Source organism: Seriola aureovittata, chromosome 17 (assembly GCF_021018895.1).
Source record: "Seriola aureovittata isolate HTS-2021-v1 ecotype China chromosome 17, ASM2101889v1, whole genome shotgun sequence".
NCBI classification, from domain to species: domain Eukaryota; kingdom Metazoa; phylum Chordata; class Actinopteri; order Carangiformes; family Carangidae; genus Seriola; species Seriola aureovittata.
Window position 1 is genome coordinate 19,950,802 of NC_079380.1, and position 25,783 is coordinate 19,976,584.

At 42.3% G+C, this 25,783-nt stretch overlaps 1 protein-coding gene across 2 annotated transcripts; it reads left to right on the forward strand.

The window, feature by feature from the left end:
- Positions 1-201: 201 nt before the first annotated feature.
- Positions 202-24,209, forward strand: brsk1b (BR serine/threonine kinase 1b). 2 transcript variants are annotated; one of them, XM_056402103.1, is made up of 20 exons: positions 202-1,667; positions 2,100-2,194; positions 4,308-4,393; positions 4,739-4,879; positions 5,227-5,343; positions 5,706-5,739; positions 5,855-5,923; positions 6,743-6,889; positions 10,493-10,524; positions 10,757-10,921; positions 12,619-12,716; positions 12,836-12,986; positions 13,173-13,233; positions 14,787-15,393; positions 15,799-15,847; positions 16,373-16,496; positions 16,594-16,695; positions 17,185-17,293; positions 17,982-18,071; positions 18,199-24,209. In XM_056402103.1, the coding sequence occupies exons 1-20, from the start codon at positions 1,580-1,582 to the stop codon at positions 18,420-18,422; spliced, it is 2,589 nt and encodes an 862-aa protein (XP_056258078.1). In that variant the 5' UTR covers positions 202-1,579; the 3' UTR covers positions 18,423-24,209. The 2 variants fall into 2 exon arrangements, with proteins under 2 accessions (XP_056258078.1, XP_056258079.1); XM_056402104.1 differs by having other exon boundaries at positions 15,117-15,393.
- The last annotated feature ends 1,574 nt before the right edge of the window (positions 24,210-25,783 follow it).

Below are 25,783 nucleotides of genomic sequence, written 5' to 3' on the forward strand. Positions count from 1 at the left end.
CCGTTATTTAATTCTCTTACATGCATTTTCACTGATACTGGCTGATATTTCGTGGTATATCGACATTTCCCTGTTGATGCAGCCAATCACACAGTGTGGAACTTTGCTGTAGTAAAAGGGTGGGGGCACCAGAGGAGTGGAGAGGTGGGGAGGGAGAAGCGGAACCCGGATGCTAATGCTGACCGATGAAGAGAGGGAAGCTGGAGAGAAGCAGAAGGAGGAGTGGGGGAAAAAGAGAAAGAGAAGCAGCAGCAGCAGTAGCAGCAGCAGCAGCAGCAGCGGGGCGGAGGAGGCCATCCCGTGAATGATGAACACTCCAGTGGATGCGCGTAACTTCTGACAACCTGAGAGATTATTTTCTCCAAGGCGATTTTTTTTTAAAAAATTTTTTGCAAGCCTACTTGTGCGCTCAGCAACAGTGTAGCTCCGGCTGAGGGAGGAGATGTGGTGATATCATGAGCATAGCCGGCCAGGGGCAGAGAGACAGAGAGACAGAGAGGAAGAGAGAGAGAGTGGGAGAGGGAGAGGGAGGGAGGAAGAGGGAGCAGAGGGAGGAGAGGCGGGGAGTCGGCTATCACCAAACCAGCTGAGGATGCTTGTTGTTTCTAGAAACAGGATTAATCACCGGGCCGAGCGCTGATCGTACCCCGGCACACCGAGCGCACCTCTCCCCGCTGCAGCTGTCCTGACCGCGGGCGCATTTCGCCTGTCTGGCCCGGTCTGCCCGAGGCTGTTTGCCTTTTTGATGCTCTCCCCCCTCTTCCTCTATTTCCTGATGCAGGGCCGGGGAGGGGGTGAGCCAAAGTGTGCACCGGATATTGGAAAACCCATTCTTCTTGCTGATGCTGTTGTGATAATAGATTATTATCTGGACAACGCCGCGTCTGCACAGGAAGGCAGATCCTGACCAAACGGGGCCTGGCTTGAGGAAAAAAAAAGGGCGAATTATGAAAACATTTTCGGACGGTAGCAGCAGCGAGGAGGGGGGTCCCTGATATCGATCAGAGAATGGATTCAATCAGGGCATTCTGACTTGGGATATTTGAGACTCTGCTCCAACAGAAATCAATCTGTGGCAAATGTAGCCTTCCTGTCCAGGTCTGAATGAGATTTTTTTTTTCTTTTCTGCTCCACTTTTGTCCAGCTGCATAAGCTATATAGGATCAATCAGCTTTAAACTACTGTTATTTATAGCAGGGGTGGGTTTGATGTACTATTCACTGGCTCCGGCCAAACCTCACAACGTCCCTTTCTTTGCTGATCTTTTCTACCTTCCCTCTGAATGATGCTGCTGTAGTGAAAGAGACACAACCCGGTACTGGAAAATACTTTATTCTAGGCCTTATAGAGTGGAAACTCCCAGCACGGACCTGACCGCATGACAAACAAGTGCATGGGAGTAGCCTGCAGGGCCCGGCTTTAGATCACGACCAGTCCTCCGCACCTCCTCTCCTCTCCTCTCCTCTCCTCTCCTCTCCACCGCCGACTGTGATGTGCGTTACGGCATTACGCACGGAGCAGCACCGAGCACTATCTTGATCTGCCTTATATCAGGAATAGGAATTTCATCTCGGGAAGGATGAGCAGCAAGGAGCTGACGGTGGGCCAGTCCAGCCAGTACGTGGGGCCTTACAGGCTGGAGAAGACCCTCGGGAAGGGACAGACAGGTAGGAACCTCCTACATTACCTCGAGTCTTGCAGCAAGGCGGATAAGACTGTCTGCGAGGTGCATCAGCTGATTCCAGGGTCTTACACACCCTTTAACATTCCTATGATATTCAGAGCTCATGGTTTAATCATCATCCTTGTTGCTTGTCTTCTTATCTTCAGTGGTTTTATTCTGCTACGACCTGAAATTCATTACAGGGTCTATTTTTTAGTATTTGCTGAGGGAGAAGGCATCAGCGGGCCTCCTAACAAATATTCCAATCAGTCTTTTGTTGAGCTGAGTTTGGCCAATGTTTGTGACAATGTCAGTAAAGCCTTTTGAATTATTTATGACACCCCTTCCTTCCAGTTTTCACACTGAATGTTGATTTCTGATATTCAAACATTTGCTTCCTCTCTCTCCCTCTCTCTCTTCCTCTTTGGATCTGCAGGGCTGGTGAAGTTGGGTGTCCACTGTATAACAGGACAGAAGGTGGCCATAAAGATTGTCAACAGAGAGAAACTCTCTGAATCAGTTCTAATGAAGGTACAGCACTTATCTATCTATCTATCTATCTATCTATCTATCTATCTATCTATCTATCTATCTATCTATCTATCTATGCGCTGTGTCGACTGGGCCAGTAGTCTGGCAGCAATTATAGTGGCTATAGGCCCAAATCATGTTAGGCTTGCACTCTCCAACCTACAGAAATAGAGTCTTTATTTTTGTCAAGAAAAGCCCATCAGTGTGTTGTAACTTGGAGCTGCCGAGTGTGTGGGCACTGCTTCTGTGTACCGAACAATAGAGATGATTTCAGTCTGCTAATTAAGCCCCTCTGATGAAAGCTGCTGCAGCTGAAACACACTGGACTGAAATAAAAAAATTAATTAAATAGCTTTTATAAGCTGGTGTTTCTAATGTGGCTGATTACTTGAAGTTTTGTGCAGTCTTTGTCTTTTTTTTTTTTTTTAAACACAGCAGGTTGTGCAGGGAAAACTTTAGAAACAAGGAAGATGTTGTGGTATCATTTGTTTTAGTACATACAAATATATCAGTATCTCAATAACAATGATTTAATTAAAACCTGGGATTAGAGAATCAGACACTTGTAGATACGTTTCTGTAGGTTAAACCACATAAAATTGGTAAAATTTCAGTTTAATTCTTTGACCGAATGACAGATATTGGTAACAAGTGCAAAAAGAAAAAGCCACCCTTCAGCCCTGTACATGCCTCTGGTCCTCAGTCCTCTGGTTTATACAGTAGTGCTGATTTGTATTGCTTTGGAAAGTTGCCCATTGCCTACTGCTAACTGCCAGTAACTGCATTGCTGGGCTGCTGCCTGTTAGCTTTGGCTGGGAAGGTCAGCTAAAGCACATTGAAAGGAGCTATTAGTACGTTTTGCTACTGCTACATAGCCAATGTTAGCATTAACAGCTATTTACTTAACAGTCTAGAAAAAAACCTAATTCCTTTACTCACTGTCTCCACTGGTTGAAAGCAAACCTCTTTTTTGCTTCTATTTCTATCACTTCTTTTCTTCTACTCAAGTTAGCATGCTAACCAGACTATCACACTATCTTGTCACTTTCCGATGCCGAGTCACTGGAGCGTCCAGTCTGCCCTGCCCTGCTCAGAGGGCATATTATAACCTCTTGACTTGTAAATGCAATGATGACTGAAGCTCTTACCAAGACTGGTAAGTAAACAGCTGTTAATGCTAACACTGGCTATTTAGCAAAAGCAAAACTTACAAAGAGGTCCTTTAAACTACAAGGAAGTGAAGTAGCTTTTTAATGTTGGTGCTTTACACGTGGCTTTGTCGCTTTTTTGTCTTCCTGCTCATCATATCATAGATAAACAGATTATGTCTTATCTGTCATAACTACGACAGGTTGTAAACACAACATAAGCATAAATTCACATTTTAAAGTTAATATCAGCAACTTAGCTTATAGTAATCTTAGCAGAGCAGACAAGGAGCAACATTAGCATTCATTTGGAGCTGTTTTTCCACCACCAAGGAAATTTAAGTCTAACACTCACTCATCTTTTAGCTATGTTTTGATCTGAACCAGCCCCTGAGGGAAATATCCAGCTTGTTAGCTGCTAAATGCTTCACTAGCTACGTTCAGCACCTGGTCGCTAACTTCGTCTGTCTGAGATCTGATGCTAGGCAGTCAGCTTACAGCTGGTTTGTCAGAACTTTTTAACTAAAAACAGTTTGTAAACCGTGTTGTCGTGAGTGGTGACAATGTCAGAAAAGAGAAAAGTTGTGGGCAATGAAGCTAAAAAGAAGCTAAGAGGAGCTGCAGAGTCGGTCGGTTTGTCTATAAGAGTGACACATGAAACATAGTTATTAAGTTCATTGTTTATATAAAAATTAGTACAACTTTACTTTTAAATATGTCTGTAGCTAAACGGTGTGCTAGCTTGCGATGGTACATGACCCTGCATTTAAACTTGTTTCTGCCTTGAAGTCAATACTAAAAAACGTACAGAAACATTTAATACTGTCTCCTTCTGCTCCGCATTATACCTAACTCTCATATGTACTTCCCTGTTCCTTTTTACATTTCCGTTCCCATCATTTTTAACCTCCCTTCTCCTCCTCTTCTCTCCCTCTCCACGTCTCGCCCTCCCTCTGTCTATCCAGGTGGAGAGAGAAATAGCTATTCTTAAACTAATAGAGCACCCCCATGTTCTGAAGCTGCATGATGTCTATGAGAATAACAAATATCTGTGAGTATTTCTTTATCTTTCTCCTTTCTGATGACTTTTTTTTTTTTTTTTTCCAATCCTCTCTCTCTGGGTCTCTGCCAGAGCAGAAACAACCTTGAATCTGAAAGGGAAAAAAGCTTCTGTAAGACAAGACTGAGATAAATAACCACATGACATTAAAGATATACAAGGTTGTGAGTGTGTTTTTAAGTGTGGATGCATTTGCATGTATAGAGGAGGCAGCAGTGAATTAAGAGCATGAATGTCGATAGCAGGTTTTTAATTTTTTTTTAGGTGTTTGTTACCAAGGATCCTTCCCTTCCCTTGTTTTCACCTCTCTGACCTCGCTGCCCTTCTGTCTCTCAGGTACCTGGTTTTGGAGCATGTGTCTGGCGGAGAGTTGTTTGACTACCTGGTGAAGAAGGGCAGGCTGACCCCCAAAGAGGCCAGGAAGTTCTTCAGACAAATCATCTCTGCCCTCGACTTCTGCCACAGTCACTCCATATGGTCTGTGAGACACTTTCTGTTATATCTTCTTTAAATTGATTCATAAGTCATTTATTTTATAAGCCATTAGAAAATAATTCCTAGATCCTCTGCTATCATTTAATGCAACACATTGATGGAGTTGTTCATACTGACTATAGAGTCACACAAAAAAAGGTTCTTTACTGGTGGAAAAAATATTAAGATACAATAGTACCAGTACAATGTGAAAATATCCCAGTACAAGTTAAAATCCTGCATTTAAAATCCAACTCAAGTAACAGTACAGTACAGTTGTCATCAAACTGTACTTAAATATCGTGTGTGTGTGTGTGTGTGTGTGTGTGTGTGTGTGTGTGTGTGTGCAGTCACAGAGACCTGAAGCCAGAGAATCTTCTCCTGGATGAGAAGAACAACATCAGGATAGCAGACTTCGGCATGGCCTCGCTACAAGTCGGAGACAGCCTGCTGGAAACCAGTTGTGGGTGAGTACGAGGTTCAATCTTGCTTGTCTCCGTATGTGTGATACATCATCAACACGTGTGCAGAACATTAGGAACATCCACTCATGCCCTACTGTGCTTCTTTTTTACATAATCAATAGCTTTATTCATCAGAAGCTTAAACATTTTTAAACCATCTGCCCGTCAGGAGAAACATGGATTTAACAGATAAAATTAGTAAGGGATTGTAGCTCTCACTTGGATTCACCTATTCACTCTACTCCATGGATAAAAGAGCAGGTGTGCTTGTTTTTTGTACACTCAGGCTAGAGTTTCACATTAATCAGCGCCCTATGCACACGTGAATTCAATCATTTAATCATTTCCCTCTTCTGTCTTTACAGATCCCCGCATTATGCTTGCCCAGAGGTCATAAGGGTAAGTTACCTACCTCTCAGTGTGTGTGTGTGTGTGTGTGTGTGTGTGTGTGTGTGTGTGTGTGTGTGTGTTTTTGCATTCCTAATGCTTCCCTGTCCTTGCGTTCATGTATCAGGGGGAGAAGTACGATGGTCGCAGGGCAGATGTTTGGAGTTGTGGAGTCATCCTCTTTGCTCTTCTTGTGGTAAGAACATCCTTTTATTATTTTTTTTCTTCCAGTTATTAGCTGCTTGTCTTTCCCCTTTGATTCCTGCCTTTCATCTCATGTAGAACAATATTCACATTGAACTTTATACATGGTTTTCTTGCTAGTCTGACTGTCAGCTTATCAGTGTGCAGTATTAAAGGTACCTCATGGAGCTTTTGGCCACGTTTTGATGATTGAATTGTTTTGTTTGTATCTTGTGCTCGACGGCCCTTGTGAGGGTTGTGAGGATACATGAGCGTGTGGGCCACACAATACACGATTTCACATGTTTCTCCTGATTGACAGTTTGTGGTGGTAACGTGCCAACAACCGTAGCAGTGCACCAACACAAAACAGGGAAGAAAAATGCTGTTAGTGAACACGGAGGCAAAAAATACATTTTTTAAAATACAGATACAATGGAGTTTGTAAAGACGTAGCTATCTTTGTCTACAAGAAAACTCCACAGGGTACCTTAAAAGGATTAGTTTGACAAAGGCAGCGAAATCCGCCCACAAGCTCCTCTAAAGCTCGGATTGAACAAACAACATACAGTATAACGTGTTCATGTGTCAGCTCTAGAGGTGCTGGTGGGTGGATTTTGTTACCTCTGGACAGAGCCAGGCTAGCTGTTCACCCTTTTTTCATTCTTTATGCTAAGCTAAGTTAAGCTAAGCTAACCAACTGTAAGAACGCGAATAAGTATTTCCCAAAATGTTGAACTATTCCTTTATCTTTAAAAACATACAGTCCTATAGTCTTTTCCATTTCTCATCATTGTTCTTCCTCTCCCTGTGTCTCCCCATCCCTTCCCAGGGTGCCTTGCCCTTCGACCACGACAACCTGCGGCAGCTTCTAGAGAAAGTGAAGAGCGGAGTGTTCCACATGCCCCACTTTATACCTCCTGACTGCCAAGCTTTGCTGAAGGGGATGATAGAAGTCAACCCTGACAAGAGACTCACGGTGAGGAGGGGGAGATCGTGGGGAGGAGGGAGACTGAAAAAAAAACACCTTAAAGAATATCTAAAAGGGACGCACTTTGAACGTCTGGGTCTGTGGCAGGGACATGGTCCGTGGATCCATCAATGAACAATAATAAAACTCCATTGTAGAAGTTGATGAGGTACAAAATGAGATGCATGTTTTCATTTATAGTGTCAATACACTGCAGTGCAATGATGAGATATGACATTTTGAGTAGGTTGTACAATCATGGAGGATATTGGCAAAAAATGATCAATAAAAATAATCTATTGTAGAGAAATCTAATGTATGTATAGGGGCATTGTTTCATTATGTCAGTCAGTGGGAGAAGAGGAATATCAGACACTATCAACATGACTCAGCAAGTCAAAGAGTGAAACAGTATACATGAGCCTACTTACTGAAGGTACTGTATATTTATTTTGGTGCACCCCTCACAGAGGACCCAGAAGAGCAGCCATCACATCCACAATCGTGGCCATGATGAACAAAACTGACCATTTGCAAAACTCATGCAAAAAGTCAGAGCTTAGCAACCGGCTGACCTGTCAAGATTTAGATCTCTGGGGCATGGGGCTGTAGTAAGAGTGATACTCAGTGTGTTTAGAGCTTGGATTTTCCAAAACTAACAACATAAGAGCATACGTGTTAAGAATGAATTCAACAAAGTGCTGCCATAGCTGCAAACGTTAGCATTCCCGACCCGATGTGCTAACTACCAACAGCTGTAAACCTGCCTTACTGATAGGGTCAAGGAGCCTGGACGAACATACATTAATTGGTAGGGTTACAGGTCATGTTAAAATAGCATACCCATGGTCTTGTGTTGAAGTCTGTTAACCCCTCAGATAGTGTTCCCTGTGGTGGCGACTTCCTGTCGTACCAGCTCTGGACATTAGCAGCTGTCTACTGCTCTTTATTGCATTTCAGGAGGTTTTCACTGCAGCAACCAACCATACAAACAATGTTGCCCAAGATAGCATTATGTTAGCCAAACACGTTAGTGAGTCTATGTCCTAAAAGCTTTTCTCTTGTAAGGTTAAAAGTGAAAATATACTCTCTGAGTAGTTTATAAGTATACAAGCTGAGCCTCCCTAGCAATACAAGGATTAACTAACTCTACAGTGCAATAAAAGAACAATACTATTTTTATTTTTTTATTTCCACATCTTCCATATTGATCAACCACTGGTTGGGATGCTGAAGTTTTGTCTGGGACATGCAGCTTTAGCCTCAGTCTTTTAGCACAATATCCTGTATACAGCCAAGACTCTTTTACAGGGTTCTCCTTTTAGAACAAGTCCACTGTAAAACATAAAAAAAAACTAGATACAGCTGGTAAAATCTGTCTGCAAGAGTTGTCATCTCAGCTGACAGAAACATTGGTCACTGTCTAGAAATGTGCTTTTGTATTCCTCTGTTTGAAATAAAGGGCTAATTGTTCCAGGAATTATACAGAAATCTAAGAGGTAAATCTCCTTCCAGGCATAGCAGCAGGACATAAGGAGGTAGATAGCAAAATGAAACATCTGGCCCAACATACGCCTGGGTCCTCGGCCCGAGTCTGGCCCATATCTGGGCAGATTCTGGCTGTTATACTATGGTATTGACAGCCGCAAGATTTTGTGTGTGCACGCCAGAATAGGCCCAGATGGGGTTGTAGTATCTGACAATCATGCTGTATATGGGGCGTGGAACCAGGCGTGCAGAAAACAAGCATGGGCTGGATTTATTTTGCTACCTGGGTTGGGGCTTTTCAAATGGTCAATCGTTGCTGCTCGTGTTGCACCACATCAGTTCTACAGCTCACCAAGCATAAGCTTGGCATTTAACAGGGGGGAAGGAAAGAAAATAAAAGCCCCAGCCCCAGGCTTTGTTTCGAGATGTGACAGAAATGAACCCTGACAGAGGGAGGACGATGGAGAGAGGATGAGGAAGGTGGAAGGAACAGAGCACAAGGATGAGCTTAAGGTATTGCTTACAGGCAGGAGGAGGTCGAGTCAGCCATGACAGGACTTTTTATTTCCGTCCTCAGAGGAAAGTTAGCAGTTTACGAGGAGAAGAGACCAAGATGTAGAGAGGATGTAGGGAGGGAGAGAGGTATATGCATGTACAATATGAATGGATGGATGGATGAAGTTGCTGAAAAGAAGGCTCTTTTCCTTTTCACCCAAATGTCAACTTTCCATACTGAAAGCAAGGCTTGAAAAGAGACTGTCAGTCCAGGGAGAGACAGAAGGGAAGGGAGGGGAGGGTGAGTGAATGAATAAATGAATGACTGAGTGAAAGGACTGCTCGAAGAAATTCCACCGCACTCGGCTGCAGGTTATAAAAGGAAGCTGGGATAAAGCTGGCATGTGGGGTTGGAAATGAATTCCTGGTTATCAGACAGAAAAGACAGAGGTAGCTGTGATAATGTGGTTGGCATGGTGCTGTAAAGTAAGGACAAGAAAGGAAAAAGTCTGGTCAGTTAGTCATTCGGCTAAAACAGAGCAGATTTAATCAAAGCTGTGGGTTTGTCTGAAGAGCTGTTGATTAATGAAGCCTGAAACCAGGTCAGACTGTCTCTCTCTGTCTGCCTGTCTGCTAGTTCCCTCCATGGAAACCACCCACTATGCAAGGAGACAGATTTCAAACCAGAATATCTTCAGTTAGCAAGCAGAGCATTAGGAAACCAACCAGGACATCTTCAGTTTTTCATCATATTCTTATCGGTTAGGGAGCGGGAATGTTGGAGTGTCTCCTCTGTGCAGCATACAGCACTTCATAACCGAGTTAACGAATGCAAAGCTCTGACTGTGTGCAGCTGCAAGCCACTCTCCTGTCTGCAGATGCACAAATATAGTGTTCACGGTAGCCCCACTTTTGACTTTTTACATTATTGCAGAACTGCAGCTGTTCAAGTACTCCACTCCCCAAGAGACGCTGTGCAGCACTGATGCGATGGCTAACACTGTATGCAGTCCTAATGCAGAGAGGGGACTTGTACAGAGTATATAATGCACCAGGGGATTTAGGAGTGCTGGAGTAAACTTCTCCTGGGGTCATGAAATGTAGAAGCAGGAGTCTACAGCCTGCAGCTAGTGGCCTTGAGGCTTTACTTGGACACAGAGGTGCTTAGAGCTAAAAGCTAATGTCAGCATGCTGCCATCCTTTCAGTGGCAATGCTAACATGCTGATGTGAAGCATGAAGCAGGTGTAGTGTTTACCATGTTCGCCATCTCACTCAGCATGCTAACATTTGTTAATTAGCACTAAACACAGCACAGCTGAGGCTGATGGGAATGCCATTCGCTTTGCAGGTATTTACTCATCAACCAAAGTATTGGACACATTAAAACATTAAAAGGCTCCTGAAACACATATGCGACTTTCCAGAGCAGCTAAACTAAACATTACAAGCTTAAACCTTCCATAAGCAGTGTTCACCCAGTGTTCAGTTGTACAGTAGACGCTTCGTCTTTATTTTATTGCTGTTATTGCAGGGTTAAATCAGCTGTAACAATGGGAGGGCATGTTTTCATGTCAATCAGTGCTTTAATACTGTCTTGTTTTTTTTTTTTGTTTTTTTTATGATTACAGCTAGAAGCAATACAGAAACACGCCTGGTACCAGTAAGTTGCACATTCATTTTTAAATTAAATCAGCCTGATCTAGTGTCATACCAGCCTATATTGGTATCCTTCCTTTGTTGGGAATTTTACGTTTACTTCTCCCTCAGTGGACATTAAATCTGTGTATTGTAGGACCTTACTGTCTATCAATGCTTGCTGTGAACTTTTACAGTTAGAACCTAATGTGTCTAACTGTACATACTAACTACACATACTGATGTTTTCCTGTCAGGAGTGGTCGTAATGAGCCTTGCCCAGAGCAGCCGCCTCCTCGCCGTGTGTGTGTGAAGAGGATCCTGTCCTTAACAGAGCTGGACCCTGACGTGCTGGAGAGCATGTACTCTTTAGGGTGCTTCAGAGACCGGGTCAAACTCACACAGGACCTTACAAGTGAGGAGTGAGTAAATATAACCCATCAAACATTTCCACTTTAAATGTTGAGAAGCAAATATGCTGTGATATAAAGCAATAAGAATCTGTACATACATGAGAGCTCAGTACTCATGGGTCAGACTACACCCATCTTCAAACGTGGCCTTCATATCGATCTTAACCACACACCTGTAAAGTTTTGTGACGGTATCTTTCATGGTTGTGACACTATTGTGGTGACAAAGACATAAACACCTGCCAAAGTACTGTCAAAACTGTCTCTGTGGTAGTTCCCGCTATAGTAGGTGTCTCCAGGACAACACTTTGCCATGATGACACACATACACAGACTGACAAGGTGAAAACAATACCAGCCTCACTATCACAGCTGGTAAACATACAGCTATGTCTCAGTTGTATCTACTGACCCCTGCCTATGAGTTTAATATACACAGAACACAGACATGAAGTCTCGCTGAGGCCATATGCAGTTTGCAAATACAGGTGTGCTTGTATTCACGCTAAAATAAAGAAGTTATAATTGTGTGTATATTTAACTAAATTCTCTCTCATTGTGCTTTTTGTCTTGTTGTGGCCAGTTAGTTACTTACATCATTAATCTGCCTGGAATGACAAGAACAAGAGCAACAATATCAACAATGTCTCTTTTATCTCTCTCTCTCTTTCTGTCCGCCCATCCTTTATATTCCAAACTGATCTGACTTCTCACTATTCACAATGCAGCAGCAGCAGCAGCAGTAGTAGTGCAGTCCTGTTCAACAAGAAAAGCAAACAAATTTGAGGCATTCAGATTAAAAGCTGCACCAATAAATATTTTTATAGTAACCAGGGATGAAATGACTATGTGTGCAGGTGCTACCTGCCCAGCAACAAACAGCAGACAGACAACTTTAGCGACTAGCTGGTGAACACAGTGGAGCATTGAGCATTCCTTATAGTGAGAACCCATGATAGAGCTAAATATTGGACTTCAGATCGTCAGTTGAGGGCGGGTTTGTGAAGGCTATTGCTACATAGTCAACATTGCTATTAACAGCTGTTTACTTACCAGCCTTGTCAAGAGCTTCAACCATCATTGCATTTATAATACAAGAGGTTATAATACTCCCTCTGAGCAGCACCACGTATTCAGGGCAGACTGGACGCGACAGTGACTCGGTATCGGAAAGTGACAAGATTAGCCAACCGAGCCAGAGCTAGCTGGTTAGGATTGAGTAAAAGAAAAGAAGTAATAGAAATAGAATCCTGAACTTGAAATGTTTCTTACCCTTACCCTGCCCCAAGTGGCCAGATCTATAAAAGCAGGTTTAAATTGTGCTACAGTTGCGGTGACCCTTGTTAATATTAACAATAGATATTTTGCTAAATTAGTTTGTGGGCTAATTAAGGCAAAACAAAAATGTCAACTGTTAACTGTGTTGAATAGTTTGAAACAATGCAAAGTTTAAAGTTTCTCATTCATTTTTATTTAGAAACAGTTCATTAAATGCTACTTAATATATGACCTGACCTGCCCAGTAATTACAAGTTTTGCCATTATTTACACTTTCAGACACTCAATAGTTGTCAGAAGAGTCGTGACGACCCTGAAAAGCCTCATTCTTTTTGTGTCTTTTTTTTCTGCCAGTCAACCTCTTTCTGTGTCTTTTGTCTTTGTCTCTAACCTTTGATCTCTGTGTCTCTCTGCGTCTCTTTCTGCAGGGAGAACCAGGAGAAGATGATCTACTACCTCCTGTTGGACAGGAAGGAGCGATACCCCAGCTGTGAGGACGAGGATCTGCCACCCAGAAATGACGTTGGTGAGAAGTGTTGCTCTTTCACCATAAATACAGTTCAAACTTTAGAACTTTATAAGATGTAAATATTTTTTCCCATCTCCATTTTCCATCCTCTTTTAATAATATTTCTCTCCTCCAAGACCCGCCCAGGAAGCGTGTGGACTCCCCCATGTTGACACGCCATGGCCGCTGTCGTCCAGAGAGGAAGAGCCTGGAAGTCCTCAGTGTCACAGAACAGGGGTCTCCCACGCCACCTCGCAGGGCCCTGGACACTAATGCACACAGCCAGAGGTATGAACCAACACTGATGTATCATGATATTTTTTAGCTGATTGAAAATTTTGGCAGTAGTCAAATTAATATCACAATTACACATGGGACTAATAATCATAACTTTAAGATTATAAACTACAGAATGGTCTTTTGATTGCTGAATGTCTGATTCACCTCGATGACTCTTGTTGCTGTCTTCAAAAGGTCTCGTTCAGTCAGCGGGGCTTCCACAGGTCTGTCCTCCAGTCCAATCAGCAGTCCCAGGGTAAGAGCTTCGTTCTACTCTATTCTACCCTGCTCCGTTCAACTCTACTTTACATTATCAGAGCTTTTCTTTTCTCTTCTCTGGTCGACTTTACCTCCATTTTTCTGTGTGCACAGCAGTGAAGGAAGCATTTCAATCACATTTAGTCACATACAGAAGCAACTGCTGTATTAATGCCATATTTCTCCAGCGTGCATTATTTAATGTGATACGTTTGTGACAGTGATGTTTACTGACTGCATCATGTATCAATAACCAGAGTAAGAAATAGGATTTGACCTGAGTTACATGAGATCAATACCACTCTTATGTCTGCACTGTAAATATGAGGCAACCACCAGCAGCTGGTTCTCTTAGCTTAATACAAAGACTAGGAACAGCTTACCAGAACCTGTGATGTTCAAAATTAACACATTATATCTTTTTTGTTTAACCTGTATACAAAGTATTAAAGGTCCAATGTTGTATAAAGTGAGATTTCCATGTATTTCTTGATTATAAAGCAATTCTTGGTTCTATATTAATACTGTGAAAGTATCAAAGCGCTCAGTCCACAGAGAAATGTACACAGTCTGAATTCAGAAACTGAGCCTTAAAACAAGCCAACAGGACTTCTGTAACTTTGTGATGTCACAACAAAGTAGTCATCACCTTCAGCCATGCCCCAGGCTCTGCCCACCTGGACACCACCATCCAACCTTACAGGATTTGGTTGATTTGGTGTTTACCTGAAATCTTCACTCAGAAAGCAGTCAGCCAATCAGAAGAGAATCTCAGAGCCTCCTCTCTTCTGATTGGCTCACCGACCTTTCGTTACTAGAGCTCCAGAGAGAAGCCCGAGAGAAAACTACATAGAGATGGTTTTTGGTTTTTAAAACCACAAATATGTCTTCTTATGGATCAACGCTTCAAATGTCACACAGGAAAGGTGTAAAATATGGACCTTTAAAATGACACATTGTGGTTTTATGTGGGGGAACCAACAACAAACAAGACATAAGCTGGTAATTAGTGAGCTTTAGAAGTGCTAGATTTACTTTGGACAAAGTCAGGTTAGCTGCTCCAGTATGTAAATGAACTGACTGCTGCTAGTAGTCATATTTACAGTACAAACGTGAGAGTAGTATCAATTCTATTGGACATTAACAGCATATAGCTTACACACTATAGTAAACATCATCGGCTGCTTCACTATATAAATATCAGTTTTGGCCATCAAAAACACAAAAACAAATTTCCTGTGATGATCTATTTTCTCTCCGGCTCAGACTGTCACTGCTGGTCATGCTTCTCCATCATACTGTCACATTGTCAGCCATGCACATTCTCATTTCATGGACACACTGTGCTGCCTCCTACAAAAGTCAATGAAAAGGACTAAAACGCACACACATAACTGTACGTAAGGCTAGAGATAAAAATTCAGATTCCCTTTGGTACATCTGATCGAGGCTTGTTGAAGAATTGTGTCCATGAATCATAATTCATGACCATTACTTTCTGTCCATCCCTCTTTCCCTCCTTCTCCCCATATTTCTCTGTCTGCCCATCAGAGCCCGGTCTTCACTTTCAGCCAATCAGAAGTCACCTCCGCTTCCTCCTCCAAAGACCCCAAACCAGGAAGTGCTTCCACCTCTCGGCCTACCCGCCCAACGCCTGACCCAAAAACCCAGACCCTGCCCTCAAAGGGCCCCGCTGAACGGCCCCAGCTTCACTCCATGAAGTCCCTCCCTCTTCAGGCTCCACGTTCCCCTTCCCCATCTCCATCCCCGCTCCTCTCCCCCATCCCACGCTTCTTCAACTTCCCCTCTCCATCTGTCTTCAAGTCCAAGAACGTCCACTCGTCCTCTAACTCCTCTGCCACCCCTCCTCCTGTTTCGCAGGTCACGCCACAGGGCTCACCGCTACCCACCCCACTGGGCACGCCTGTGCACCAAATCCAACACCCTTCCTCCACCACCCCTCCCTCCTCTTCCTCGTCGTCTTCTTCTTCCAGAGCAGACGGAGCCGGCGGGGCATCTCTGTCGCTGACCCCGCCCTCCAGCCCGGGCGGCAGTGGCGGGATGGCCGCCTCAAGCTCCGCCCACTGGAGAACAAGGCTCAACTCATTCAAAAACAACCTGCTGGGCTCGCCGCGCTTCCATCGGCGCAAACTGCAAGGTGAGCGAAGCTGAAGACAAAGTGAATGATGAGATGAGAGATAATGTTACATCTTAAAAATGGACCAGGTGCCGCTCCAATCAGGGCTCAGCGGGTGAGGAAGTTGGCGACGCCAATCTCACCCCAGGGTCCACTTTTATGTCGCATAGACATTACAGTTCCACAAGAGGGGTAAGACACACAAGTGTGAACTTAATGCTCTGGCAACAGTTTAAACAATCAGATTTACCCTACTCTAGATCTGTATCCAAGATAGAATCTATTATTACCAAGAAACAAGCCTGTGGCTGTGTTGAGTAATGTATGATTCTGTGATCATTTGTAATTAGGGTAATTTAATTTGAGAGACTCACTGCCCTTTTCCTTTTGTCTCCCCTTCTTCTTTCTCTCTTTTTCTGTTTTTAGTCCCTACATCAGAGGACATGTCCAGTTTGACTCCAGAGTCCAGTCCAGAGTAAGTTCCCACACATCCCAGTTTATCTGTCTTTTTTGTTCTGTCGAATACAAAACAACAACAGTTTGTTATGTTAGCTGACAAAACAGTTTCAACACACGGTCCGTTTAGTAGCTGTTCTGGAGCTTTCAAGGTTTCAAGATCCCGAATCAACTTGATCTGACTGAGTACAAACTGCCATGTCAGCTTTAGACGGAACATTTTTGTTAGTATTTTTCTTAGTTAACAAGAACAACAAAGCTAAAAGCAGGGGGAATACTGGTCGAATATTCACAAGGTGGCCAGAAACATGACTCCAAATGAATGCTTTTGCTAACGTATCTGCAGTTTGCTAGCATTGTTTGCTAGCAGAGGCTTTGCGTTTTCTTGTACTGGCCCCGTAGCTCTGTACTATTTTGTGACACCAGATCAAATTAGTTACGGCTCCTTACTTGATCTGTCCTGTGAATGTAATTTTGAACATAAATGCAGTGTGAGTTCACTGACGTCAGTAAAATAAAGTGTGAAACACTTGTTTATTTGCAGACTGGCCAAGAGGTCCTGGTTTGGGAACTTCATCAGCCTGGAGAAAGAGGAGCAGATCTTTGTTTTGATTCGAGACAAGCCGCTCAGCTCTATCAAGGCTGACATCGTCCACGCCTTTCTGTCCGTGAGTACGATCGAGCTCAGAGAAGCCCCTGCGACTGCCAGCATTACTTTATCTGCTTTTTTTGCCAAACGTTACCCCTTTTCTCCGGCCTCTCCAGATCCCGTCCCTCAGCCACAGCGTGGTGTCTCAGAACAGTTTCCGGGCAGAGTACAAGTCCTCTGGTGGCCCCTCTGTCTTCCAGAAGCCTGTCAAGTTTCAGGTATTATTTTATTTTTTAATCTTTTCAGCGCTGATAAAAGTTTAGGTCAAATTCTAGTCAACATTTCTGTGCATTTCAGAGTGTTTTATTTTAGGCATTAAATACAGTACATGTAGATTTAGGGAAGTGTTGAATGAAGCAGATACAGATGTGGAAATAATGCTTTCAAGAAGTTTTTGACTTCTTATTTTGTCAATATAACAAAGTATAAAGCTGCTATGAAACTAAAATAAAAGCAAATACCTCTTCCTCTACCTCTAAATCTTTATTTATAATCACATGAAATAATATTATACATATTATTATACAACAGTCAGGGTTTATAAATGCAAATAGAGGAGAAAAATGAAAGAAATAAAACTGTAATACAGTATATTTACATAAAGTCTGCAAAACGCTACAGTTAATGTTTCCACAAACAGAAACATATACCATCAGATATGCAGAAATGGCTGTGACTATTTTTAATGTGAAAACTGGTGGACACAGGTGGACATTGCTTTCTCCGAGGGAGAGAGAGAGCGAGAGAGGGAACGAGCGGAGAGGGAAGGAAGAAGGGAGATGGGCATCTACAGCGTCACCTTCACTCTAATAGCAGGTAAAAGAATATGTTTAAAGGGTGAAAGACAGAGACAGGATTGGTAATATAGCATATAAGGTGAACATGTGTATGTCAGTGTGCTACTTTTCTTTCTAAGTTGTCGTCCCCTCCCTCAGTAGCAGAGGCCAGAGGTGTGGTCACAGTATCTTGTTGAAGCTGTGACTGGATGTATTGTAATACATTCATGCATATGATGATGATGTTTTCTGAATTTCATTGTGTTTTGTCTATTTGCATGAGTTTTCTGAAGTTCCAGTGTGTTGAGCTCTCAGGGCCACCGTACATAACCCTACTGTCTTACTGTCATCACTACCATAGCATTGTTTTCAGCTGAAACAGGCACCTGCAGGCCACCACCCCTGTACCAACCAGCAGACAGACAAAGTTAGCAACTAGTTCATGAACACAGATTCAGAACAGAGACATGGAGTAACTGTAAAAACTGTAAATGGAGATCAATAACAGAGCTGAAAGGATTTTCATTCACTAGGTGGCCAGAAATGTAGCTCATTTCTGCTGCCTCCAAGTGGCCAAAAAAAGTTATTGCCTGGAATATATGGAATATGGTTTCAATGTGTATGTTCACTTTATATGCTTCAGATTTAATTTCTCCCAATTTTAAAAAAATGCTCTCTCAGCCAGGGCAACCTAAAATCTTTGACGAGCTGATCCTCTCTCCTCTCAGGTCCCAGTCGCAGATTCAAAAGAGTGGTGGAAACCATTCAGGCTCAGCTCCTGAGTACTCATGATCAGCCCTCTGTGCAGGCACTGGCTGGTGTGTAACACGCACACACACACACACACACACACACACACACACACACACACATATATTCACTACATGTACCAGTAGTTGGTTTGTTTCACTCCTTCTCTCCCTGATTTCACCTCTTGCCGCTCAGATGAGAGGAACGGTCAGCTTTCCCGCCAGCCCAGCACTCCTTCGCGCCAGAACTCTCGGCGTTCTGAAAGTGGATCGGATCGGGAGCGGGGAGAGAGGGAGCGTGCAGCGGATGGGGGGAGCGGAAGTGGGAGCAGCAGTAGCACCGTCTTACAAAGGCGAGGGTCAGGGAAGGACAAGACCAGACTCCTCTCATCGTCAAACGGGACCCAGTCTCATCCCTGAGAAGAATGTTGTGGAAGAGAGGCCTTTCTCTCTTCCTTCCCTCCGTCCTTCCCACATTGTTTCCTTACCTGTTTCCTTACTTCCTGCCTTGCTTCCTACCATTACTCCCTAGCAATGGGATGGAGGAGGGGGAAGTTTTTCCTTGAAGCTGATCTGAGGATATGACGGAGGATTCCCTGCAAATGGCTGATTCTAGCAGAAATGGCGGACACAGGTCGAGCTGATCTCTAGTCAGCCTTCAAGGGCAGCTTCACCCCAGAGGGACGAGGCTAAAGACAGGATGTCCGAACAGTCCCACCTTACCAGAGAAATACATGAAAAAGCTCACAGCCGGGGAAACACACGGTTCACCCACTCCGACCAATCAAAGAAAGCACATTACCTTCCCACCGACCAATCACATGCAACACGTGGTTCAAATGTGACAGAAAACGTCCCGTCAGTTAGTCAAAATGGTACAGGAAGATGCTGGCCAATTACAAAGCACTTCAATGCATTCTCATCTATCATTTCCTGTCCAGCCAAATGTCGCCTGGATCATCAAGTCTCCTGAGCACCACCTGACCAAACACGATGAGTCACATGACCAGAAACCTGCTCTCCTCTCTTCTCGTCACTTTCTAATTGAAAACAAATGTGTAATTCGCAAGCAAAGCAACAACACGATGATGTCTTTTGACAAAAAGAATGAGCGAGACCCGATTTAGACATGATACAAATAATGAGCAACCTTAATGTTGTACTCTAAGAGAGCGGAGGAAAGCAAGAAACAGAAATAACGGAGAATGGATCTGAGGTGGTCTACGTAATGTAGGCCTACAGCTAGGTGAAAATCAAAATAAAATGGACACAACTATTCCTTGAGGGTATGAGAAACAACGAAGTCCCACAATTATTTCTGAATTAAACTGATAAAGCTATGATACCATATTGCCTTTAACGGAGGAGGAAAAAGCGGATAGCTAGTTAGATTTAGCCCCATTTTCAGGACACTAGTCACACCACAGGTAGAATCTCTCACAAGTAAATACTCCCACTGGAAGAAAGGGAGAGGAATAGATAGAGATGAAACAGAGGATAGCTAGCAACGTGTATCCGTGTGGTTGCAAAGGAATGACAAAAGAACAAGTTGCCAAAAGCCTCTTCAGCTCACTTTGAGATGATGATGAAAGTCTTTTGTTTTGTTAAAGGATTAGTTGTAGTCTATCTTAATACAACATTGATATACCATGTGCACAATGAAAGAGTTATTGTAGTTTTTCCTGCTGTACATACTGGCTGTGAAAGATAAGGGACACAATCCACAACCATTGTTCCGTGCAAAATTGCGTTATAATTTTCAGCCTCAGCTAAGATGAGGCTTCAGCTGTCTTAAGATTCACTAAACCCCTCCTCTGTAAAGCAGTTGTCCAATCATATCTTAGCAACCAAGACTAGGGACAGCAGGCCTGTTAAACCTTGGATTTCTTATGAGACATACTCTTTTTTTTCTTTGTTTAGCATGGTAGATTTAAGACCACTTTATAAGGTTCTCATTTTAAAACAATTTTGAGTTTTCAACCAATTCGTGGCGCTAATGATAGCCTAATTAGCTAGCTAGCTACATGGTAGCTAATGATATAGTGAGTGAGACAGAACATGATAAATGTTTATGTAAACACTGAAAACAAATATAATATTATAAATATTATTTTAGTTCTGGTAAAACCAGGACAATTTGAGACATTTTAGTGTTTTACAGATATTTGTCGGGAATCGGGAAACCCACCTTGAAACCGGGACAGTCCTGGACCAACCAGGGCCATAACTTACAACTAAGGAAGTGCCTGAAAACCAAACAAACGTTGATGTATAATGTCACGAATGTCAGCCAGAGTTCGTTGTTAAGGGTAATTAATCCCAAACTTAACAAATATAGTGCTATATATAGACATCTCTACCATCATTCCTATAAGAGCAGTGCTCATGGATTGTTCCCAGATGTTTACCCCCACTGTTCGCCATATTCGAAGTGGTTTGTTAACACGTGAGGGTAAATATAAAAAATTCAAAGTTTTTTTGAATTGGCTAAATCTCCTGTATTAGTGTCAATGGTGAATTCTATTCAACTAGCGATTGTGGCTTAACTGCCATGTTGCCAGTGGCCTGTCAACACCTGTTTAGTTATTTCTGCCAGGTGGAGGATACCATAGCTGCCAGAAAGTGCCAATATTTCTGATTCAGATTTACAACTAGAAAATTACATTTCAAATATATGCTGCAGATGAGGCACAAGACTCGGACTGCTAAAACTTCATATTAACAACAGCTAAACTTTTGCGTTGTTCAATTGTTTTGTATCTTATCTCTTGTCAGGAAGGGATCACTTCAGAGCCAGTATGGAGAGGATAAGTGATTACAGTGACCAATAGCTCTTTCAGTGTATATATTGGCATGTGAGTAATGTATTAAGAATGATTTGAACCTGTCTTTTAACTGAGATGAAAACTAAAAGCCATGAAATTACAGTACTTGGAAACGTGGATAGAAAATAGAGAAGCTGGTCGAACCGGACAACCCAGTGTTTAATCTTTGTAGACCCACAATTAGGCAACCAAAACCCTTCCCATGTTCCTCTTAGACAATAGATGCAGAACGGTGCAGGGCTTACCAAAGCCCCAACAAAAGCCTCAAGAGGAGAAGAACAAAAAATGTAGAACTTTTCACAAGAGGGAAATTGAGAAAAAAAAGAAAAAGGACGGGGTTGTGTCTTTTGTCATAAAGACTCTGCACACATGCCTGGAGAGAGGGGAAACGGGGAAATCGAGCCACACATGAAGAATGAAATTTTTGCTTGTTTGTCTTTTCTTTTTTTTTTAACTTTCCATTCCTTTTTCTTTGTCTCTGCTCTGGTCCTTCTGTGTTTTTTAAATGTTTTTGTGTGTGTGCCACCAGCAAAATCAAAATAGAGGGTGGCGCCAGCCATGTGAATGTCAAAAACTTTTTGAAATAATTGCAAAAGTGTAAACATATTTTTGTTCCATATATTTATTGAAAATGTATTTATTTATCTATTTATTTATTTGCCATGTATTTGTTTAAAGTGTGATTTTTTTTGTTTGTTTTTATTCGTTTTTTTTGTATGAAAGGAACAGCGAGAGATTGGTGAAGACAGGGAAATGTAACTTTCAAGATGTCTGACACTGCAGAGCAAACCAGCTTTACCTGAGAAAAACAGAAAAATAATTCCTACCTTTTTTTTTTTTCTTTCTTTTTTTTTTTTAACTGATGCTTCAAAAATACACTCCAGCCAACCACCAGCAGGTCAAAGTTTTCCCTCATCCAGTGAAATATCTCAACATCTGCTGGATGAATTTGCACAACATTCATGTTCTCCTATACTTCTGACTTTGGGATCATCTGACTTTTGGTTTAGCTGAGTTGTCAGGTCAAAGTTTTGATTTGTCCACTACTTTTGATTTATGATCAAATACTGCAAAACTAACATTTCCATTAGCCTCAGATGCACTTTTTGTTTAGAGCTAACTGGGAAATGTTATCATGCTAACACACTAAACTAAGAAGGTGAACATGGCAAAACATTATACTACTAAACAATATCATGTTAGCATTGTCTATTTGAGCATGTTAGCATACTGTTGTTTTAGCTCTAAGCATAACTGTGTCTCACAGAGCTGCTAGCATGGCTGCAGGCTTTTAGACATGTTCAGAAGTGATAGACGTGGGCCTGTGTGAGGTACTTATACATAGTCAGTGTATTACCTGCAGTAGTTTGGAGAAGTAGACACGCTTTATTTTGAATATTTTCACCACTTTCCTTTGGAACTACATTTCCTCAACCATTGAACTACGTATTCCTACGCACCAGCATACTTACACTTAGCTCTTTCTGACTCAAACAGCTGTGTGCGCTGTAGGTGCGCTTGTGCGTAGGAATACGATAGTTCAAAATAAAGCATACACTTATTACGTTTTTTCAGTGGGCATTTTTTTAATGCTTACCCCGTCCACTCTACTTCCACAAGTGTCTACTTCTCCAATCTGGCAGCACACCGATCTGAATCTACTACAGGTAGTACACCGACTATGTGTAAGTACCTCACACAACCCCACATCATATAACCTGAACTATTATTTTAAATGATTCATGAACAGCGACTGCAAACACAAATGTATTTTCCTGTCATTTTCATTCCCAGTGAAACAGTCAGTGTTCATTCATGCATACCAGCACCCCGCTGAAGCCATTACACATTCCTAATTGACTTTCAATAGTGTTTTCACTCACTCTGCGCACTTAACTGAATCTTAAATGACCAAGAATGGAGTGAAACACTCATTTGCAGTTTCAGCTGCCAGTTTCTGTACTTTCTCAGTCTTTCACAAATTCCTGGAAAGCTGGAAAAGGTGGTTACAAATTGTCAGTCAACATCCTAGACTGAGTTTACACAAGGGATTAACATCCAAATACAAACTGGACTCTTCAGATAAGCATCACGCCCTTAGGTGAGGTTTTGGTATGCAATAGTTTTTGAGAGCTTTGGGAAGTTTGCCTGTTCCTCTTGACAGTTTTGTGCTTTTCAGTTGCACAGCACCCTCAGTTGTTAAGTCTGTGCTGGGTTTTAACATTACATGTACATGTGTCTTTTCCCCTCTTGTGTAATTGGAGGCTTTCTGTTCCCATCCTGGCGCTCGAAGAAGGCCCCCTTAGGAGAATCTAGCAGTGAGGTGCACACATTGGAAAGGTCAAGAGGTCAGGGAGCTTTAAAGTTACACACACACACACACACACACACACACACACACACATACACGACAGAGAGTGTTTCGTCATGGTCTTTTGTTTTTTTTTAACACGAGGTCAGAGTCAACTTCACCTACATCCACTTTTAGAAAGAGAGAATCTAGTTTCAAGGATAGAAATGGGAAGAAAGCAGAAGAGGAAACAAGGCTGCTCCAGAGTTTGCTCCGCTCAGATTCAAAATCCATTCAAAGACGCAACGGGACCCTCACCACATTTGTGGTTGAGAGGCCCCCCCCCCCTACTCGCTAAACTCTCCTATTGAAAGAGATCTCACCGCTTCATCCCTCACCCCCCCTTCACTCCCCCATTCAGCCATTCACTTAACATTTGCTACTACCCCCATTCCTCCTCTTTGTACCTCTTGAATCCTGCTCCACACCCATCCTCGTCCCAACTGCACATATCTCACCCCCTTATATAATCAGCACACCCCCACCCCTCCCCTCGTATACATTTTATACACTGTATACTTCAACGCAGATGCTGTGTACATTTGTATACACTGTATGCCTGTCTCTGTCTCCATTGTATGCCATTCATATCTATGTAGCATTCACTATCTTTTATCATCATTGTAGTCACCGTACCACTCTTCTTCTCATCATTATTGCTCATTCTTCCTCTGCAGATAGAATTATACGACTATAATCTCTTGTCTCCCGCCCAGGTGCCCCTTCGCCCCGTGCCCTGCCACACCCACATCCACGACCACCCCCTCATCTCGTGACCCTCCACTCCACACTGTAGAGAACGTTTTTTTTTTCACTCTGGAGAAATTCATGATGTCAGAAAAAAAACTTGAGGGAGGAGCAGGTGTGTGGGGGAGGGTGGGTCGAGAAAAACCGCTAACAAAATAAATGATGACAACAACGACGAAGAGAAATGTCTGTAGTATAATTACAAAAAAGGAAAAGTGCACTATTATGACAATGATTATTATTGCCTGTGAGAAATACTGACCAATAAACAACAATGGAAATATATATGGGTGTTTGTGTTCTGTTTCATGGTACACACTGTCTTTACTTTTATAGTTACTATTATAGTTCAGTATATACAGTATTAATGCCTAGCAACTAGGCTCTGACCTCGTCGCTCCCCACAAGGAAACATAAGCTGTTAATTTTTTTTATTTTGAACGCTATATTTGAAGACTGATTGTGTCACAGCGGCACAACTTAGCTGTCCCATTTTGAAGACTCCTTCCAATGAAAAGAGAAATACGGTCTTCTTTTCCTGGGCAACGAATGCTCCAGCGAGTGGGTTCTTCGTGGCCCAAAACAAATCCCAAAATTCATTTGGCATCGATATAGAAAATAATATGGCAGCAAACAGTCACCAACAGAAAGCCAAAGGATTAGACTTTTAAATATAAGCGTTAGGTTTCAGCTCAGTTGAACAGATGACGGTACCGACATTAAAAAACCAAGGGCCTTGAAACCTAGTTTTTGTTACATGTTGTCGAGGTTGCTAGGCAACAAGAGTGACGCTTTGCGAATCAACAGCAAGGGCGGGCACAGCTGGTGACGCAAAATGGAAATCCTCCATAGGCCAGACTGTCTGATTTCAGTTCAGCCTTTGCAGTCTACAACCGCTACGAAGGCGACACCTTCGAAGGACGCAACCCCTAAATTTGGACACAGCTATAAAGCTTGGTACCACTCTTGTATGTGTATGAAAACAGTTCACCTGCCTTGGTCTGAAGGAGGCAAAATCCACCTATAATCACCTGTAAAGCTCACTTATTGGCACTTTACATCTCGTTTGTTTGTACAACAACCAAAGTGTAAAAATGACATGTCAACTTCATAGGAGATGACAAAAACTTAGTTAGAGGTGCTTATGACCTGTGACAATTGTTTTGACATTTCCAGGGTTCATGCTAAGATAACTGCCTGAGACATGAGAATGATATTGTCTCTTCTAATTCTTGAGAATAAAAGCAAAAAAGTGTATTTTTATTGTTAACACTTCCTTTTGAAATAGCTTTTTTTTGCATTGTGCAGTGAAGAATACATATATAATAATATTTAGCATATATGATTAAATAGTTCAATTAATAAATAAATAATGAGAAAAGTAATCTGAAACTTTAAGAAGCGGAGGAGTGTGTTGCACCAGGAGACAATGGACTCTTGCCTCAGTGACTATAAAGTCCTTGCTACGGCCCTGTTCAGACATGGTCTCTGCACTCAGTAGGTGACATTTTGGATAAGTGTCATGTGATATTTTTACCTGTATTCTTGTAGAAAAACAATTATATACATATAACTCTAGGCATCATATGATGCAAACCACTGAAGTGTTCCCTGAGTGGAAAAGGGTAATTTAAAGAGATAAAATGCAGTGTATCATCATATGACAATTCGCAGTTGCAAAGGACAATTTGCATTCCAGCTCTTGCTTCTGTGCGTTTAATTTTAAAGTTTTTATTTCGGTTTTTCTAGTTTGAGTAAAAAAGTAGGTCAAGTGGTGAGGCAAAGTGGGAAATAGAGAAGCTTGTAGTGATGTAAGATTAAAACTATGTAAAAAATGTGAAGTACCTGGAAGAATAAAA

What these genes read in the sequence shown, in the direction of transcription:
- brsk1b (XM_056402103.1), top strand. Translation starts at nt 1,580, where the DNA reads ATGAGCAGCAAGGAGCTGACGGTGGGCCAGTCCAGCCAGTACGTGGGG. An exon ending in CTGCTGGAAACCAGTTGTGG is followed by an intron (nt 5,344 to 5,705) that starts GTGAGTACGAGG and finishes CTGTCTTTACAG; the next exon opens with ATCCCCGCATTATGCTTGCC. An exon ending in CCATCGGCGCAAACTGCAAG is followed by an intron (nt 15,394 to 15,798) that starts GTGAGCGAAGCT and finishes TTCTGTTTTTAG; the next exon opens with TCCCTACATCAGAGGACATG.